We start from the raw sequence: 19,012 nt of genomic DNA, 5'->3' as shown, positions 1-19,012 counted from the left end.
CAACCTTCTCGATCACTTGCCACAAAAGGTCACTTACAAATTCACGCTCTATCTCCATTTCGATTTTGCTGACTCCAGGCAGGTCTCACACTCTGATTTGAACTTTGGTAATAAATCCTTTGGCAATAATTACATGCAGTTGGTGATGTCATGGACTATGATATCACCAATCATCCTTTGAAGAGCTTCATGACACAGACTTCAAAGGAACAAGAATTCCACCCATGATGACATAGAAGTCTGAGTGTCAGCAGCATGGCAACGGTTGCTAGGGGTAATAATAGCGCACAACGAGCGTGGTCAAATCAAGATTGTGGGCACCAAATAGCAGGAGATGGTTCTGATCAGGGGTATGGCGTATTGTGTGTGAAATGATGCAGATCCACCCCTGGGGACAGACAGTATAGGCAAATACTTCCAAGGCTGTTGTGGATTTTAAGAGTTGCCATCGGTGAGTTTAAGGGGTGTCATTTGTGAAGTTACACTGTAAAAGCAAGTAAACAGCAATGTTTTTGGTTTAATTAGCCTATGATGGAGGAAAAAACTGAGTGCTCATTTTTCAAAGTCATATTGTTTTCACCATGTTATTCTTACATTTATAAATGCAGTAGTTCCAATCTAAATATTAAATTCATAAGCTAAATGTTTCATTTATAAAATATATTTACTTACATACTAAATATTTAGGTCTGAACTAAAATTAAATTAAATATTTAGTTAGATAAATATTTTTGTTAAAATACTTTTTTAAAAATGTCTTTTTGCCAAACTAAAAATTACATATTTATTTTCAAAAACTAAACATTAAAATGATTATTATTTAGCTTGGACCTGAATAATATATATATATATATATATATATATATATATATATATATATATATATATATATACAGTACAGACCAAAAGTTTGGACACACCTTCTAATTAAAATGGGTTTTCTTTATTTTCATGACTATTTATAAGGCAAGAAATCCCACTTATTAACCTGACAGGGCAGGTTGACCTATGAAGTGAAAACCATTTCAGGTGACTACCTCTTGAAGCTCATCAAGAAAATGCAGAGTGTGTGCAAAGCAGTAATCACAGCAAAATGTTGCTACTTTGAAGAAATTAGAATATAAGGGCTATTTTCAGTAGTTTTACACTTTTGTGTTTAGTGCATATTTCCAGATGTGTTATTCGTAGTTTTGATGCCTTCAGTGTAAATCTACAATGTCAATAGTCATGAAAATAAAGGAAACTCATTGAATTAAAAGTTGTGTCCAAACTTTTGGTCTGTACTGTATATATATATATATATATATATATATATATATATATATATATATATATATAAGAAAGTTGTCTATTTTTGTCTATTCTTCCTCATTTGACCAGAATTAAACATGTGTCTATTGATTCATTGCGAAAAAATATTTTTTAAGTTTCACTATGTATAAATATCTGCATTTCAGTGTATTTTTTATATTTTGGTCTATTTTAAAGTATATTAAACAGTTTGGACTTGCGGAAAGTCTTGCACTGGTAAATAAAACTCCCCCTGCTTAGAGCATTCAGACAATCCAGTCAGCAGTTCTGTTATAATGTGGGCATCTCCGTCTCAGACGATACTTGTGGTGTTAATACCCTCTGATACAAAGGCCCAGGAACTGAGCGGCAGGAGTGTCCTGCATCCGGAGATGATTGGATTTAAGTGTTCCTGAAGCTGGGGGCCTCCAAGGATTAAGGTTTAATAATCTACACTTGTTAGGTTAATAAGCACAATGCAATCATGTTACAAGACTCATCATTCTAATTCAATCTTGTTAAACTTTTTTAAAACTTTTGTCTTCAAAGGAAAGTTAAGTTACAGGTGAACTCTGACTGAAGTATTCTGGTGTTTTCATACCAGCAAGATTAGCTACATCGTGATCATTTTGCTGTTATTTGGTGACATTGAATCTGAGGTGATCAAAATGTAAAACAGAAAGAGTCCAAACATTCCCCTTAAAATTTTAAATTATACCTATGTTTTCAAATTCCAGTGTACGTCCATGACAATTCCAAAATCTCCCACGAAAATCCTGAAATGAACCTGAGAACAATCCATCAAAGCCCTAAGATGCAGCCGCCTGGAACACACTAAGCACTATGAAAGCTTTAAATCTCTTCCTCTGCACAATCCATTTAGCATGGCTTTGCCACACTCCACCAGGGGGGTGCTTGTGTTGGATCCCAGGGGTGGTACCACCAGGATAAATTATGCATCCAGTGTCTGTGTATGCAGCTTCTAGCATGATTTCTCTGTGTGTATGTGTGGCGGTGTGTGTGTGTGTATGTGTGTGTGTTTGGGGGGGGGGGGCGAGGGGGGGAATGCCAGTAGAGGTGGAGGCTTTTCTCCTCTCTGCAGGTCCTCTCCACCCATCACCAGCCAGCATAAGCCTGTTGGACACACATTGGCGTGGAGAAGGGGTGTCACTAAGAGTGAGCCGGGCTCCCAGGGTCTTACAGGCCCTTAGAAGAAGCGGGATGACCTTTAATCAGGGATCAGGAGCCTGAGCTGCAGCTGGAGGCCCTCAGGAGCCCTGACTGCAGTCGAGCCCTGAGGTCAGGCTCCCAGTTGGTCGTCCACCTTGAGGCAGTGCGCCGATTCAACTGTAGACCGGGTGAAGCGCTCCCTGCGGAGGTGTAAATTTATGACGCGGTGATCGTGTTTCTCTGCAAGGCTTCAGCTCACACATCCACATGAAGTGGTTTTGAACACTACTTCTTATTCTGTCTTTCAATGAAGGGCTTGTTCATTTACTGTGCCTGGTAAATGTTGTGTGTGCGCGTGTGTGTGTGTGTGTGTGTGTGTGTGTGTGGGTGTGTGTGTGTGTGTGTTACTTGGTGAAAAACCTTCAGACATACATGCTTTATGGCTCTGATCACATAATTTAGAACCAGGACGACTGCAGACATGACATGATGAGAAGACTTCATTCAGTCAAAAATTACGTAGATGTGTTATTTTATATTTATTTTAACTGTAAACTCAAATATCTCCCAATAATTGACCTCTTCCAAAACACCTGAATCAAATGGCTGAATCACCTCCTCAGCATGCAGGGAAGTTCTCCCGAATTCTGCTAGAGACCTGATTATTTGACTCGCATCTAAAAGTTCCAGGACTTGAGGTCTCAAGGCCTGGACTGAGGACCCCTGGTCTAGAGCATGTTATCCTATTCATTGCTGCAGTCATCATTCCCCCAGATCCTGCAGCTTCAGGTATTGTAGCATAAAACATGTGAAATGTGAAGACATATACTGGAGCGATCGGAGATATGACCCCCTTTGGGACGGGGTAGTTTTTTTAATCAGTTTTGTCCAGGACAAATCATATAAAGAAAATAACCTGATCTAAAATCACTCTATTGTTCCTAACACTTAAGGTGAGGTAATAGAAATACTATGGGCTAAAGATATTGGTGTCCAAAGATAAAAATATTATCTCTATTTTGAAGTAGATATTAATCTTTAAGGTTTTATGACGCACCTAACAACTACAGTTTAGTGTGAATATTTAATAATTCTAAGAGTTCAGACAGTTTAATAAAATAACTGATGTATATAGAAAAGTTGCCCAATCTATCACTATTTGACCACAGGTTGACAATAAAAGGTTGTACATGAAGTCAATGTACATTGTCAGTCTTCATTAAAGACTTATTTTTATGAATGATCCAATTTTTTTAGATTTGATTTACTCTCACCATTCCAAAAACACTTTGTACTCCATTAAAAGTAACTGCTAAAAAAAAGGTGTGTGCAGCCATCTTGGGATCTCGACTAAAACATGTACTGTAATACTTACGTTCTCCAACAGAGGGTAGAAGACAAGCATAGGATTTGCTACAGCAGTGCTTTTGAGAATTATTCATGTCATACATGGTATAGAAAAATAAGATCAGGAAATATATTCCCGTATAATGTAATCTGTTTCTCAGATTTCTGAAACTTTTACCTCATCTATAAATTATGGTCTGCAGACTAATTATACGACATCGCCAGTGAAAACCTGGACATTGAGGATGTAGTCTTCCTCATAACTTTTGATGCAGCAGCAGAGATAAAAAAGAACATGTAATCTCAAACAGACTTTCCCTTTATGTGGGACGCAGCATTAACCTGCCAATCAATCCTACATCCACAATCATGCTTAGCCCTCAGACACCAACCCACAGACACGTTACAACACTCCTGCCTTGCCACCCCCCTCCGTCACCCATCCCGAGGATTAGCCCCCTGCCCCCACATCTCAGGACACTACCTCTTGCCCTATTATCACATTTGATCCACACCTACCCCCCACCTCTGCCCCTTTGCTTATTCCTCCCTCCCACATGCACCACCAGCAAGGCATGCCCCCTTTTCTTTCACCCCTCTCATGGAGAAGAAGAGGAGGATGAAGAGCCGGGGGCTTTCATGGGGAACAATCTGCCAGGGAGACGAAGAATGAGCGGGCACTCAATTAAGGGCTGCCCATTGAGCCTGCGGGGTGAGCCTGAATGTGGGCCCCTCCAAAGGAATGGAGTCCTATGAATAGATTGTGGGCCTTCATGAAATATTAAAGAGCGGACGGATTTCCCACAATATTTGTACACCTCGCTTTGTGGGGATTTCTCCCTCCATTGAGCCTGAAACTGTTAACACATCCGCTCTGAAGCACAATCCTCAGACTGAACTAAGGAGCACACGGTCCAGGCATCAAACGCTCCCCACCCTCTACTTACTCTTCTATCTCTTTCCTTTTGTCTTCCACTTTCTTCTCTGGCCTCCCTGCCCTTCGCATTGTCTTGGAGGGCTCTGCAGCAGTTTTAATGACCACCTGTTCATTCTCCAGCTCTGGCTGCTACGACTCGCCAGGCCAAGCTCTGCTATTGTTGGGTCAGGTCGGTAGCTGCTGAGACCTTATCTCCACTTTCATTAGCGCGATGGCAAAAAGATCGTAGGCAGGTATAAAGCGCCATGACACAATTTTACCGCTTCCTAGAGTTGTTTTACTAAATGTTTACTCCATCTGAACATACAATATAATACTCTACCAATATGCTTTGTAGGCTATGTAGTTGTTTTATTATTTTTCCAATTAGAAGTGAATAAAAGAAATCTGTATGTTCAAAATGCAGTTTTAAAATGTCTGCTATTTCTTGTTGGGTTATTTTGTAAGATGTCTGAATATTCGGTGTTATAGCAGCATGCCTGGGCAGACATCGTTCATGAAATGTTTGTGTTACTCCAGTGCTCCTTGCTCTTAATTTGTGTCACTTTAACTTTTCCTCATTTTGTTACACTGTGACCACATTGCATTATTCGTGTAAGTTGTGAACAAATGTAAAGGAACAATTGTTGAAGGAGTTGTATTCAGTTTTCAAAAACTTATAGAAACGAAAATCTAGACAAGTGCATCGTATTTGCATTCTGCCCCTTTTACTCTGATACTAAATTAAACCTTGTGCAAACAGATTTTACTAACTAAATAGAGTTTCTCCAATGGTGGGTCTCAGCGTAAATGCATTTGTACTGTGAATGTGTCAGAGGTTTGCTAGAGAACAATACTGAACCATCACATCTTAGGAGGGAGAATCTATCAACAACTATTAGTCCTAGTATTTTTTGAATGGCTGGCAAAAAGAAAGCCACTATTGAAAGAAAAATATAAGTCCTGTTTGAAATTTGTCACAAACCATGTTGGGGACACATCAAATATGTAGAAAAAGGGACTTTTTAGCCTGTATACAATGTTCTATGTGTAGTCAAAAAATTTCCCACTGCACCCTGAATTGCCATCCGGTTGGTGTAACATGGAGGTGACAGTGTCATGCTGTGGGGATGTTTTCCCTCAGCAGGGTCGGGGAAGATGGATGGTAGGAAAACTTGATAGAAGCTCCACAAGTTTTGAGACTGTTGCTGATGTTCACCCTCCATCACAACAACAACACTAAACATGCAGCCAGGGCTTAGACCAACGTCTATTTCTGTTCTAGAGTGGCCTATTCAAAGTCCAGCTGAGAAACTGATAAAGTGTAGTAAAGCATGAAAATCACTATCTGTCTGACTTCAGCTTCAGTGTTATACTGCAACAAAAATGGGAAAGTTTTTTGATTTTTCAATATTTGCCCAAAAAGATGACATCCTTATATCAATTTCATCCCACATTGCGATTATGCACTACTTTATGTTCTCTGAGATAAAACATGGGAAAGTTGAAAAGGTGTGAATACTTTATTCATTTGACATAAAACACAGGAAACAAGAATATGTTGTAATTAAACTGTTTTGTCTAATGTAACAGATTAAAGGCACCGTGATCTGCAAATTACAACAATCCCTTGTCATTTGGATTGATTAGCTTCTAATCAATCAGACTTTTTACGTTAAGACTTTTTACGTTAGTTTGTCCTTCCCAGTTCCACAAAACTGGTGGTGGATTATCCAAATATTCTTTTTTACTTGCTCCCAAAGAAGCAAAAGACGTCTGCAAGACCACAACCACATAATTCCTGTCTTTACTTGCTTTACTGAGGATATTCACATATCTAAATGGCTTCATATAATCAAAATAAGGAAATATCATTCCTTTTTGGGATTTGAATTTCATAAATTGGATGTTTCTGTCTGTTTTGAGCTATATTTGTAGCTTAAGAAGGAGTCGGCAGGTAGTATGAGGTGGCAGAATGCCCTATGAGTCAATCCAGTTGACTTCCAGCTGGGTAGCACATTAAAGAGCGGGTCACTTGGCCTGTCCTCCGTATGTCATGGTCTGGGGTCCAGGTTGTCTGTGTAGTCCTAGCACATGAAGGCAGCTGGGTGGGGGGTTTGGAGACTCTTTAAGGGGTTGTGCAGCCAATATGTCAGCATTTTAGGAGGACGGGGCCTGGGATGAACACTGCAGGATGAGCAGGGGGAAGATTCTCTAAAGAGAACTAAACTTTTCTCAGTGTTTTCTGACCTGTGCTGCATGTCTTCTCATCCTGATTACTCTCCCTCCTCTCTCCTGTCTCTGACAGATTGATGCACTGGCCCAATTGTTGTTTTATGTCTAACTGCGGCATCTTTGTCCCACCCACTCATTTCACTACAACCTACTTTCTATTTGAACTCAATTGAGACTCGCCGCTTTGTTTTTCCGTCATCTTCTCCCCATCAAAGTCTCTCATGAAAAAAAGTTGGTAAGGAGGACGAAGGGGCCGGGGACGAGACAAATCTGTTTGGCTTTTACCTCACACAATGCTTCTCATTTGAATTTCCCCATATATTGCTGGTCACCAGTCTGAATGGTGCCCCTGATGAAGTGTTGTTTTTGTGGCTCTTCACATGAATCCCAAAGACTCCTTGGTGACATTTTACTCCCGTCTTTGACTTCAAAGCTGTATGTTAGGGGACGCGATGGGATAGAGGGTGGAGGTGTTACCAGGTCCACCGCTGGATGTTGTTTACCAAACCTGTCACACCCCCACCCGTTTAGGAGCATTTAAACTATGTAGTCCCCACAGCGCCAAACACAAAACATTTTTCAAGCACCAAAGTGCTTTCAGGGTAAGAAGACCCCTTTGTTTTGATGATCTTTATGATGGGACGCTCCCTGCAGGGCATCAATCCCATAAAGGATCATTTTTAGTCATTGTGTTTGATGTCTGAGGTCATGGTATAAGGTCATGATCGGCATAAATCTACTCCAATTCCACATGAATGACAGTCCTTCTTACATGCCTTTTTGCTGGCTCAGAGCAACTATATAAAGCACATTTGAAATAAAAATTGATTACAAATGTAAAACAACTGAGTCAGCCATGTTGCATAGGATTTCAGATTTATTAAAAACAAAACTCTGTAAGATACAATAATTCCACAAGCAGCACTAAAACTAAAGTTATTCCTGCTCTAAGTGGTGATGTTAAGTTACACTTTGCTGCCCCCTTCTGACAGAATTTTTTTAAACACTTTAATAAAACGGCATTTTATTATTAAAGACTTTTTGCCTTGAGAAAGTTAAGAAGTTCAGAAAAATGATTGTGTATTATAATAAATGCAAGTCTGCTTAATCAAAAAATAAAAAACAAAGCTGCTGCTTTATAAGTCTTTAGAAAGTCAGAGTCGGGGATTAATTATGGGATTCAATATATTAATTTGATCTCAAATATTTAAAATTATAAGTTTGAAAATACAGAGTTAGGATTTATTTATTTATTCATGACGTCGAATGTCACGTCAGGAATACATATGTTAGTGGAGGGCAATGCTAATGTAATTAATTTGTGAATTTAATATCAATGTAATTGCGTGTCTATCGAATTCGATGCATTAAGTATTTTTTATGTAGTAAGGAACTGATGACCAGTCATGTGAACTTTTACATTGCTTCCGGTACTGAGTTCTCATAATCGTCTTGGCTGCTAGAAACATTCAGGCGCATTACCGCCACCTATCGGCGTAGAATGTAAATGCATTAATGTTACCGGTGTGCTAGAAATGAGGGAATCGAGAAAGGTTCTGAATACACAATTATTTCTGTAATTTACTAATTAGATAAAAAATTCAAGCCCTTATATATAGATTTATCAGGAGCAGCTTTACAGCCTCATTGACAATAAAGCAGCATTGACCTCTAGAAGAATTTGAACCACTAGCTTGTTTATTGGATCACAAATTTCATGATGGACAAAACCTGTGAGGTCTCACAAGACCATTGCAAAATTTTTGGCTGTAAAAAAACATAAAAATGGTTACAGAAGAATTTCTAAACTACCAAAGGTTTCAGTGAAGACTGTAGGCGTCATAATCTGGGGGGGTGGAAAGAACAACTCATCACGCAGCCCTCCCCCTGCAGAAGGAAAAGCAGGTAAAAACCTGTTTAAAACACTTAGACAATCTTGTGAAACACTAAGAACATGGTCTGGTAGATGAGGCTAAAGCTTTTTTTGTGTGGGCGCAATGAAACACAGCATGTTTGGAAGTCAAAGGACATTACATCATCCTAAAATAGTGAAGTCAGAGGTGGGAACATTATAATGCAGTGGGCCTGGTTTTCAGCGTTTGTGTTTCATCAGTAAAACGACTTACTGATCAAATTAGTTTTTTAATAATTTTCTAAAAGTATCTTATGTTTCAGAGGAATAAAAATGTGAACAAGGCCTTGAAGTTGGTTAGCCCCGTCTATTGAGGCGCTTCTAGCTCTAAGCTAGCGTTTCATATTCTCCTGCATCCATCCATCCATTGGCTGCATCCTCTTATCCTTGCAGGCTGGTGTGTGAAACAATGTTTTCTTTTTTTTTACCCTAACTCCACAAGATGGCGGTAGAGAGTTAAAAGTACACCAGTTATTTGGGCTCCAGGTGGAGAATTGTGTATCGCTTCAACAATTACTGAGCACGGCACTAACATGTAGAGTGCTTCATAACGCAGTGCATTGTTTATTTAAAAGATAGGTCAAATATCTATCTTCTTTTTGTCTACATCAAGTATAATCTGCTTATCTTGTGCATTGTTTTGTTTCTTGAAAGCTATGCGGTTTACCCTGGCGATAAACTTAGTAATAAGTGCCTACTTGTGTTTTTTGAAAGTTAGGGGGCAGGGGGGGGGGCATATTTAGTTTGATCTGATGGAAGCTGAAAATACTGCCAAGTAAAGTGAAATTTAAAAAAAAAAAAAAAGCCTGAAGCAACATGCATTTGTTTAGGCTTGAACAGTGTCTTTTGGCAGCGTCGTTATCTTATAAATGCAATCTCACTTCAGTTGCGTGTGTCTCCTGACAAGTGGGAGAGGCTCTGAGTTAGATAGAAATCATTTGTCAGTGTGCTGTCACAATCATTGCTGCTGTCTCAGGCTGGCCTCTGTGTTCTCAGCTGTTCCGTGGAAAAGAGGTGAGAACGGAAAAGTAATGCTGAGGCAGATCTTTGCATAGACAGCTTTCAGCGTGGGGCACGCATGTGGCAGCAGGTTGAACCTGCAAGAGCCAAGCCAGCCAACCTGGGCACAGTCATTTTCGCTGAGCAGCAGTAACAGGGTTCAAAATCTAAATCGGAAACCAGTTCTAGCATTCTGGAAAAATATCAGAGTGGATATTTTGTTTGCCACTGATGAGATGATTTTAGTTTCTACACAGAAGGCTGCCTGAATTTTGCTTTCAAAACGCCAGTGGAAAAAACAAAGCGTCATCTTTGCAATCCATCACTCAGGAATCCATGTTGACTTTATCTTGGCAGAAAAGTTATTTTGAGAAACGACAACAGATAGACACAATGTTGTTTTCACTACAAACCCCATAAGCTGATATCTTTGTCAGTTATAAAGGTCAAACAAGACAGAACGCTCACTCGAGGAAAAGCTTGCGAGTAGAAGATAGACTGGAGGTGTTTAGAGTGAACCATGAAATTAAACGGATTTACAATATCAACGAAATTATGCACCTCAAAAGAACTGAAAATAACTGGTTTTCAGTTTCACTTGCACGCAGGCACCTTTACTGAGATACCACTAGATAAAATCTATGACAAACAACAGCGTCCATCAGTAAATAAAGGCACTTTCTGAAGAGTTTGATCTGGCTTTTGTGCAAGAGTGACGAGAAGAAAGCCATTTCTTATTTGGGTAAAGTCAGAAAAAAATTTGTCTGCAGTCCACAGACAGACTGAAGGGACAAAGCAAGGATGATGAAGAAGCCAGGATGACGATGGAACTTTCTGCTCTACCAGCAGTGAGTTATGTGGGAAGGAAAACTACAGCTCTATGCCTCATTCGAACAGGATAGAAGTACAAAATCCCACACATGAACAAGGAATATGAAAACTCATATTTTTGTACCACTGCTTGAAAAGGAGTCGGAAGAAGAAATAAATTTATGAACTCCTACCCCATAAACACATACAATATATTCAGATGGACCTCGTTATTTTAAAAAAATTAAGAAAATGACATGTTAATTAATTTTCCATCTTATCTGAGTTCACATGTCTAAATATATACATCCTTACATCCATACCCACATGCCTCATTTTACATATACACATGAGTACTATCTCTCACCCATATTTCTACATCTTGTGAAAATGACCTCCTTGTATTTCCTTTCAAATTGTATTAAAATTTGATTTTGTTTGAACTCCTCATTTAACTTGATCAATAATTTTACATCATGAATTGAAATACAAAAGCTCTTTCTTGTTGTGCACATGCAGCGAATCCTTAATTCTGACACAACATGGCGGAGGCAGACGAGTGCAGCGGGACTGCTTTTCGTCACCGGGGCAAACCTGAAGGAAAGCTGCTAGAGGCTCAACTTGAGACTGAATGGAGGTTCATCTGTCAGCAGGACAACTAAACATGCAGCCAGAGCTACAGCTAAGAATCTGGGGCAAGACTTAATCTTTCATTTTGATAAAGGCTCTTCATTTGATCTGACTGAGCTTGAGCTATTTGGAAAGAGGTAAATATGCAAAGGTGGTGAGAATTCATGTTTAAAAAAATTAAAACTGTTTTAAATCCCTCCCACACCTCCTGCCACCTCCCACCCCCCTCCCCCCAAAAAAGCAAGAAAGAAAAATTTAAAATTTGTGGCTCTCAACAAAATGTGGAAAAAGTGTATGTGTGTGTAGGCGTGTGTGGAGGGTTCGGGGGGTGTAAATGAACATGCATTCATATTTCAACAGCTTACACATAAAGATTCGGGAAGTTTGCAGCTAAAAGTGTTTTTCTAATAAAGGCGTTCAGGCAGGACAGGACTGGTGCAAGACTGGTTGACAGTCAGTCACCGAGACCGCTGCAGAGTGAGTGACATGTTCTCAGGAGATGAACAAGTCAACTGGATTGTGACCTGATCATGACACTCATATTTTCATTGCATGAGATACAGCCACACCTAACAATGGGCAACAATCAGAGGCAGAGGAGAGAGAGAGAGAGAGAGAGAGAGAGAAAAAGATTTATCTTGTATAAGTTACTGTTACACTTACATGTAGTTAATTTGTAGTTTGATTTACAGCCAAGCCTGTTTGGCTTGTCATTGTTTTTAATCTTGTGGATTAAGGAAGTCTGCTTCTTGAGCATGAAATGACTACGGTCGGCTGAGAACTACAAAACCTGCCGCTGTGCAGAACGAACCCCCATCACTGGGCTTTCGTTCCCTTTCATCACCGCTTCAGCTTTGCAGGTGTCCTGGAGACGACTCAAGTTTCAGTGCGTGTTCATCCAAGAGCTGTTAGACGTGGGGTTTTTGTTTTGTTATTTCATTCAGAGATCGACTTCCACTACTGATCTGAAAAGCCGTGAGATGGAGATGATTTGTATCAAATGTTTTGTTGCTCCATTTCATTATTTTAAAAAAATGACAGGGAGGATTCAGTGAATTATTCAACTTGGTGATCTGAGGCTGATTGATTTTAATAAAGAAAATTAATAACATAATTATTTACTATTGTCAACACAGTCCAACCAAATTCAGAGCAGATGACTTTATGTTTGACTCTTTAATACGACATACAGAATAGTTTGTGGTGAGCTTTAAATCCTGCTAAGCAAACCAAGATTATCAGCACAAAAACATCCAGATAAACGTGTCTGACATGATATGTTTGGCTTATATCTAATACAATGTTCTCCCTTAATTTTAAACATCTCCTCTTTCTACATAAATACATTGGTCCACAAGTATTTTGTGTTGTTTAAATTCCTATTTTTGCTAAGCATATTCTATGCTTCAAGATGCTATTTATAGAGAACACCTGGTCCAGGTAATCCGTCCAAACAAGCCACCCTTGTTCTTTGTTTTTTTTCCTCATTTAAATTTTATCTGTTTGATATTTAAAATGTAATCTGTGGTCTGGAGAGTCTGAGAGGAACAGGGGTTCTTTGTTTTTGCTTGCAAGTTTACAAAATTTATGTTCATGAATTCAGTTTCTTTCATTCTTATTGGGATAGTTTGAGTAACTGGTGTTTACTTAACAACATACTGGATAAATTAGCTAAAGGCAGGTAGTTTTTACAGCTGTGTTCTATGTTCAGGAGAAATCATAAGATAGCAATGAGACAACAGACCTGAGAAAATGGAAGTGGCGCAAAATTTTCAGGATTATGACTTTTGGACCTTTTTGGTCTTCAAACCACCGTCTGTCGGATTCTCCCTCCAAGTGTTGAACCACCAGGTCTCTTTAAGGGAGTTGGTGTTCTGGATTGCTGCAGCTCTAACCCGCAAAAGGTATTCTTGGTATGACAGCAGGAAATTTCCTGGTTGAAGCAAGTACAAGAAAAAGGTCAAAATGTTTCTGCTTGGAAACACAAAGCAGCTCAACGTAAAAATACTTTACATCTACAGTGATTTGCTAAGGTGCTCATGCCCTTTGAACTTTTCCAAATGTTGCCATGTGGCACACTTTGTGACATTTTAATGGGTTTTTATGCAAAATACTGACACAAAGTACTAAAGAGGAAGAGAAACATTACAATTTTCAATTTGATTTCACAAATAGAAAATGCTAAAGAAAAGCATCCCCTCTAGCATGATGCCTGCACCACCACATTTTACCAGTTGTGTGCGATCCATAGCAATAGATCTGGACAAATGTAACAGAACAGCCAGGTCCCTGAAAATGTCGTTCACAAAAAAAATGTACAATTCTTTGCTTATCCATGACAATTTCAGAACTTGTTTTGATTCCTGTAAGCAGGTAAAATGTTTAAGACTTGCGGATGATCAGAGATCGGCTCTAAAACGGCTGCTTATCAGCTACAAAACAAGATGGAATCAGTCATGTCCCTCCTTCTTTTCTCGGTTCAGTTGTTTACATTTGAAGTTTATTTTTCTGGGAGGTGAACGTTTCTGTCCTTTTACCCAAAGACAAACTGCAGACTTGTCTTTCCAAATTTGTCCAGTAATTTGCCTAAATAAGTTTTTGTGGTTTCCTGTTGTTTGTCCCACTTAGAATATAAACTTCAGTCATTTTTAATGATTACTTTTCATTTTTAGGCTGTCAATGATTCATATTGTTCTCGTAGCTTCAAATTGCCTCTCTAGTTATGTTTCATGAGTTCAAATATCAATCTTTTGGTTTTGGGAGACAAACCCACACATTTCCTATGAAAACAGAAAACAGAGGTGCAGCCTCAGTTACCCTGGTCCTGCCAGGATGAATGTTTGTTTTTAGCTGTTTGTATTTATGCTGTTGAACGAGCCCCGGATGTGTCTGTGGTGGGACCACGCTTTCTGACACTGGCCAGTTCGTTTTGCTCCAGAAAGTCTTGATGGCATCGATTCAAGACACATTGTGCATGTTGCAGCCGCAGACTGATGACCGAGCCCCTTCGCGTTTCATTGACGGAATGGCACTGTTTACTTTGAAAGCATCGTTTATGGGTTCATGCACAAAGAAATGATGTGGCTTGACAAAAATCCACCATTTTGTGTGTTGGGATCTTTGCAGCCGGTTAAAATGTATTTAGGCAATTTCAAGACTTGCTTTGCTTACAATTGTAAGCAAAGCAAGATTGAACAAATCTTAGCTACCTCCAAGTTCACCTGTAATCTGTTTGGAAGTTCTTCTTGGCTAGCATTCATATAGTCCAACTTTTAATTTTCTTCTTGCTGATAGAAGGTGGTTGTTGTCCTGTTCACAACATGATCCCAAGCTTGCAGTGACCACTTTTCACCTCATGAAAAGACTGACTGATTATGCCATAGGAACACCTTTGACTCTAATTACTACACAAAGTTAAATATGTCCATCTGGTCACATTATGTGCATTATGCGAACTATTCTGTAGGGGCACATTAGGTTTTTTCCATCCAGTTTCATTATGATTGTGATTGTTATTATGATTAGAGACAGCCTCCCGTCTCTATTTTCATTTGGTGTCTAACTTTGGGAATCTGTCTTTGGTTTCCTAAAGTTAGTTGTTTTATGTTCACACATTGAATACAAATAAAAACTTTGCACTGAGCAAACTCACAATCTGGACTGCAGCAGGCGTCCTGTGTATGCATGGACGCGATTGGTCCTGGTAAAAATGATGAAGATTGGTAATATTTCTAATTCTGAACTACAACACTTCCATCTTTTTATCCTACACAATCCACTTTTTGTTTGAACATGCATTACATGACTGTAATAGATGTGCTTTGCGCCAAAGATAATCATTTAAAAAATGCCCTTTGCCTGGGGGAGATGTTTGTTTTTCACCTGGCTGCTCCCTTATAGATCAGTTCAGACAGACAGACTGCCTGGGCAGAGTGGCCGATCATTATCTGCTTCCCTCAGCATATCGACAGGCCCGCTGTTCATACCTCACCGTACGTGGGTGGGAAGTTGGGCGCTGATAACTTGAAAACCTGCTAAAGTTCTTCTCAACCATGTCCACGGAAATTCCCAGCAGCTTATTGCCAGAGATGTGTACTGTGTAAAAGAAAATCTCCTGCATGGAAAAGGTGGGGGAAAAAAGAGTCTTTGTGTGTTGTAATGGGTTATATTCATGGATACTTTTAGAGTTCCAGTCAAACAAAAAATGAAAAGACAACTTTAAGTGAGGTCATATTAGAATTACATTTAACAGAGCTGAAACCAAGGCATTAAGGTGCTGTTTAGGACCTCTAAACTATTTGTCCCATAAAGGTCTGATCATGAATCTACATTTTTACAATTTTTTTGTTGGTAAAGAGAATATTAGTTAAAAAATTACACACTTTTAAACTAATCCTTTAAATCCTTTATTTTATAAAGGATTTAAAGTCCTTTATAAAATAAAGGACTTTAAATGGGTAAAAATTTTAATATAAAGGAATTGGCAAGTTTACTCTTTAAAAGTGCTAAATATCATCATCACCGTTTGATTATTGTGTTACCATAGTTACAATCTGTTGCTCGAATTTAATCCTTTCTTTGTGTTGGAGCTCAGTTTGATTACAAATTACACCTCAGCAGAAAATAAGCTTTTATCAAAGCCAATTAAGCTTGGTCTCCTCTCCCAGATTCTACCAAATCTATAGTCTGTTGGGGGTGATGATGGTCTAAACAGGAAGACAGGCCCAAATCTAATTTTATTAAAGGCTCCCACCTTGAATCAGCTCTGTTTTATAAGTCAGTAGAATAGCCTGCTTCAGGCAAACGTAAATTGAATCGCTGCTTAAGACCTCCAGGCCAGCAGGGGGCCTCCAAGAGCCCTCCAGTTCCTACTCAGTATCCATCTCATGCTAAATATTTTTATGTAATTCACATGAATGAATGCAGAATTTCATAAACTTAAGCTTTAAAAGAACTGACAATTGTCGGCACAAAGTAAAACTATAAAATGTCTGTTCTCTACTATCAAAGTAAAATATAGACACAAACAAATGATGTGTCTATATTTAAATTATTTATCATACATTTGTCTGAAGCAAGATCAAATTTTACACTGGCTGGTCTGTTTACAAATAAATGTCAACAGTTTATTGAAGCCTTTACAAAATGTTCAGAAACACAAATGGTTAAATTTCCCTTCTTTGTCTTAATAAGTCAGAGAAATATCACAATATCCACAACTGATTTCCTGCTTTTGCCTTTAAAATACTTTGCTCAAATGCACTTTATTTAAATGAAAGAAATCAAATTTTACGAAACATGATGAAAATTATAACTTCTCACGTTCAATCCATAACCATCATTAGGACAGTCATTGGCATTTTTCATGAGAAACAAGACATTGTTCCTAGAGAAGCTGGCTGTTCGCAGGGTGCTGTATTAATGGAAAGTTGAGTGGAAGGAAAATATGTGGAGGAAAAGGAGTACAAGCAACAGTAATGATATATATATACATATAAAGGTAAGGTAATATAATCTTCTGAAAAACAGAATATTGAGTTTTTATTTGCTGAAAGCAAAAATTGTAAACTATGAATTCAATCTATCTGTCTACACGTGGCATTTCACGTGTTTAAGAAGCTATTCTCTGTGCTTTTGTTTCATTATTTTATTTTATTTTTGGTGTATTTTGCACTTTGGTCATTTTTGGATAAAGAAAATAAATGTGTGCTGACTGGTTTATCACTTGAATTACTGAAATGAGTAATTTAATGATTTAATGTCATTAAATCTTTTAATGACATTGTAATGAATTAACCTGTCTCTAGTTTAAAATACATAAAGTTCAGGTTGCAAAAGTGTTACGGATCAGCAAGAACTACTGTAATAAAATGCAATAAACTCCTTATTCAGACGATTCTATATGCTCATCTCTTGGTCAACGACTTTTAAACAAAAATACCGATTTCAAACGAGAGCTGCTGTTTCTAGAGTCGCTTCAAAGTCAGAAGAATGAACGTGATTAAAGAGCAATCCTTTGATCAGTGACTTTAACCAAAAACATTCTTATTAGATTCACGCACTTGGGCATAAACACCGTGAGAGCTGTGTGACATGAAAGAAGGCGCTTGTTACATTTTAGCCACCTGTGGGCGGAGTTTCTGCACCTGTGGACGCACATGCCACTCAAAACACTCCAGTTTCCATCAGGGGAGCGCATAGGCGGACAGTCTAGCTGAGCCATGGCGGCAGAGGCGAAAACCCTCGGGACCCAGGAAATGCAGCTGCTGGATATCAGCTCCAGCTCTCCACAAACAGAGTCCAAAGGTTCGGAGGAAACAGAGTATGAGGACGGGACCGTCCAGTTGGAGAAGCCGCCGTACTCATACGTGGCTCTGATCGCGATGGCAATCAAAGAGAGCCAGGATAAGAGAAGGACTTTGAGCGGGATTTATGAATACATCATATCAAAGTTCCCATACTATGAGAAGAACAAGAAAGGATGGCAGAACAGCATTCGGCACAATTTGTCTCTTAATGAGTGCTTCATCAAGGTCCCGAGGGACAGCGGGGCGGACAGGAAGGGCAACTACTGGATGCTGGACCCGGCTTTTGAAGACATGTTCGAGAAAGGGAACTACCGGCGCCGGAGGAGGGTGCGGAGACCCTATAGACCCGCCAGCCTGCCTTTTCTGACAGGAAACCCTGTGGAGTATCCAGAGTCTCTCTACCTTCAGCCGTATGTGGGCGGCACCTGGGCGAGTGGGTACCCTGCGCCCCAGGTCGTCTCCGGATCCACCCGCGGTCTGTCCATCGGCGGTTCCTACTGCCCGCCGCCACACTTCCATCCCTCCGTTTACGGGGCCTACCACCCGCCCGTGCTGGTTCCACACAACGGGTACCCTTACGGAGGAGTGACCCAGCCGGTGAGTCCGGACGGTGGCACCATGTCTGTGCCTTGCCCGCAGTTCACTTCCTACTCTCGGCAAGCGGAGTCGCCGCTGGTTTATTTCTCGGAGCAGTGAGGACTGCATGTTTTCTGTTCACAGACTCACGGTTCATTTGCGTCACTATTTCAGGTCAGCTGGCCGACGTTCATCAAGTTCGTTAAGTTCACTATTTAATGGTTGAATTAATGAAATCACACGTTAAAATGTTAGCTCTTACACATTTGTAACATTTCTTTCTTTTTGGGGCGCAACGGCTGTGGTTTCAAAAAGACAGTAACCGATTTAATTGAAGTTGTGCAAAATTAAATAGATTAAGCTCCCAGAACGACATGAAATAATTACACAGATATTTTTTTCCTCAGTTGTGTAGGGAAAATGTTGTCAACCTACATATTTTACTTTTATTTTTCTATTTAGAAAACTCTGAAATAGGCTGTTTATGTACGTTATTTACTGATTTTTTTATTGTTCTAATTCTTTGAGCTGCTACATTATTGATGCACTGACTCGTTTATATTGTTTGTTTGTGAATGCTTCAGTACCACTGTTTAAATAAACTAGTTTTGCATATTGTCGTTCATTGTCTGATTCCTGTATGTTCTGAAAATATTGTTCAATTGTAAAATAAGTGTTCATTTTTTTCTAGAAAACATAAATATTTTAAAGCAACTCACATCTTTGAATTTAAATAAAAAGTTGTTTCGATGCAAAATGACAAGTTCAGCTGAATGATGCTGTTGCGTTCTACGATTATAGAAGTTGATTGAAGTTTCC

At 39.2% G+C, this 19,012-nt stretch overlaps 1 protein-coding gene and 2 long non-coding RNA genes across 3 annotated transcripts; all 3 read left to right on the top strand.

Moving 5' to 3' along the window:
* The first annotated feature begins 1,608 nt into the window (after window positions 1-1,608).
* On the top strand, window positions 1,609-2,268 carry LOC114148423 (uncharacterized). The gene is made up of 3 exons (XR_003596280.1): window positions 1,609-1,730; window positions 1,840-1,949; window positions 2,028-2,268. It is a non-coding gene; the product is annotated as an uncharacterized LOC114148423 (long non-coding RNA).
* An 8,172-nt stretch (window positions 2,269-10,440) lies between these two features.
* On the top strand, window positions 10,441-12,315 carry LOC114148429 (uncharacterized). Its single transcript, XR_003596281.1, has 3 exons — window positions 10,441-10,717; window positions 11,199-11,446; window positions 11,723-12,315. It is a non-coding gene; the product is annotated as an uncharacterized LOC114148429 (long non-coding RNA).
* Window positions 12,316-17,466: 5,151 nt separating this feature from the next.
* On the top strand, window positions 17,467-18,782 carry foxl2l (forkhead box L2-like). The gene has a single exon (XM_028034343.1). The coding sequence runs from the start codon at window positions 17,531-17,533 to the stop codon at window positions 18,311-18,313; it is 783 nt and encodes a 260-aa protein (XP_027890144.1). The 5' UTR covers window positions 17,467-17,530; the 3' UTR covers window positions 18,314-18,782.
* Window positions 18,783-19,012: the final 230 nt, after the last annotated feature.

This window comes from Xiphophorus couchianus, chromosome 1 (assembly GCF_001444195.1).
Source record: "Xiphophorus couchianus chromosome 1, X_couchianus-1.0, whole genome shotgun sequence".
In the NCBI taxonomy this organism is placed as follows: Eukaryota; Metazoa; Chordata; class Actinopteri; order Cyprinodontiformes; family Poeciliidae; genus Xiphophorus; species Xiphophorus couchianus.
Note: the sequence above shows the minus strand (reverse complement) of the source record. Positions and strands in the feature narration are given on the sequence as shown.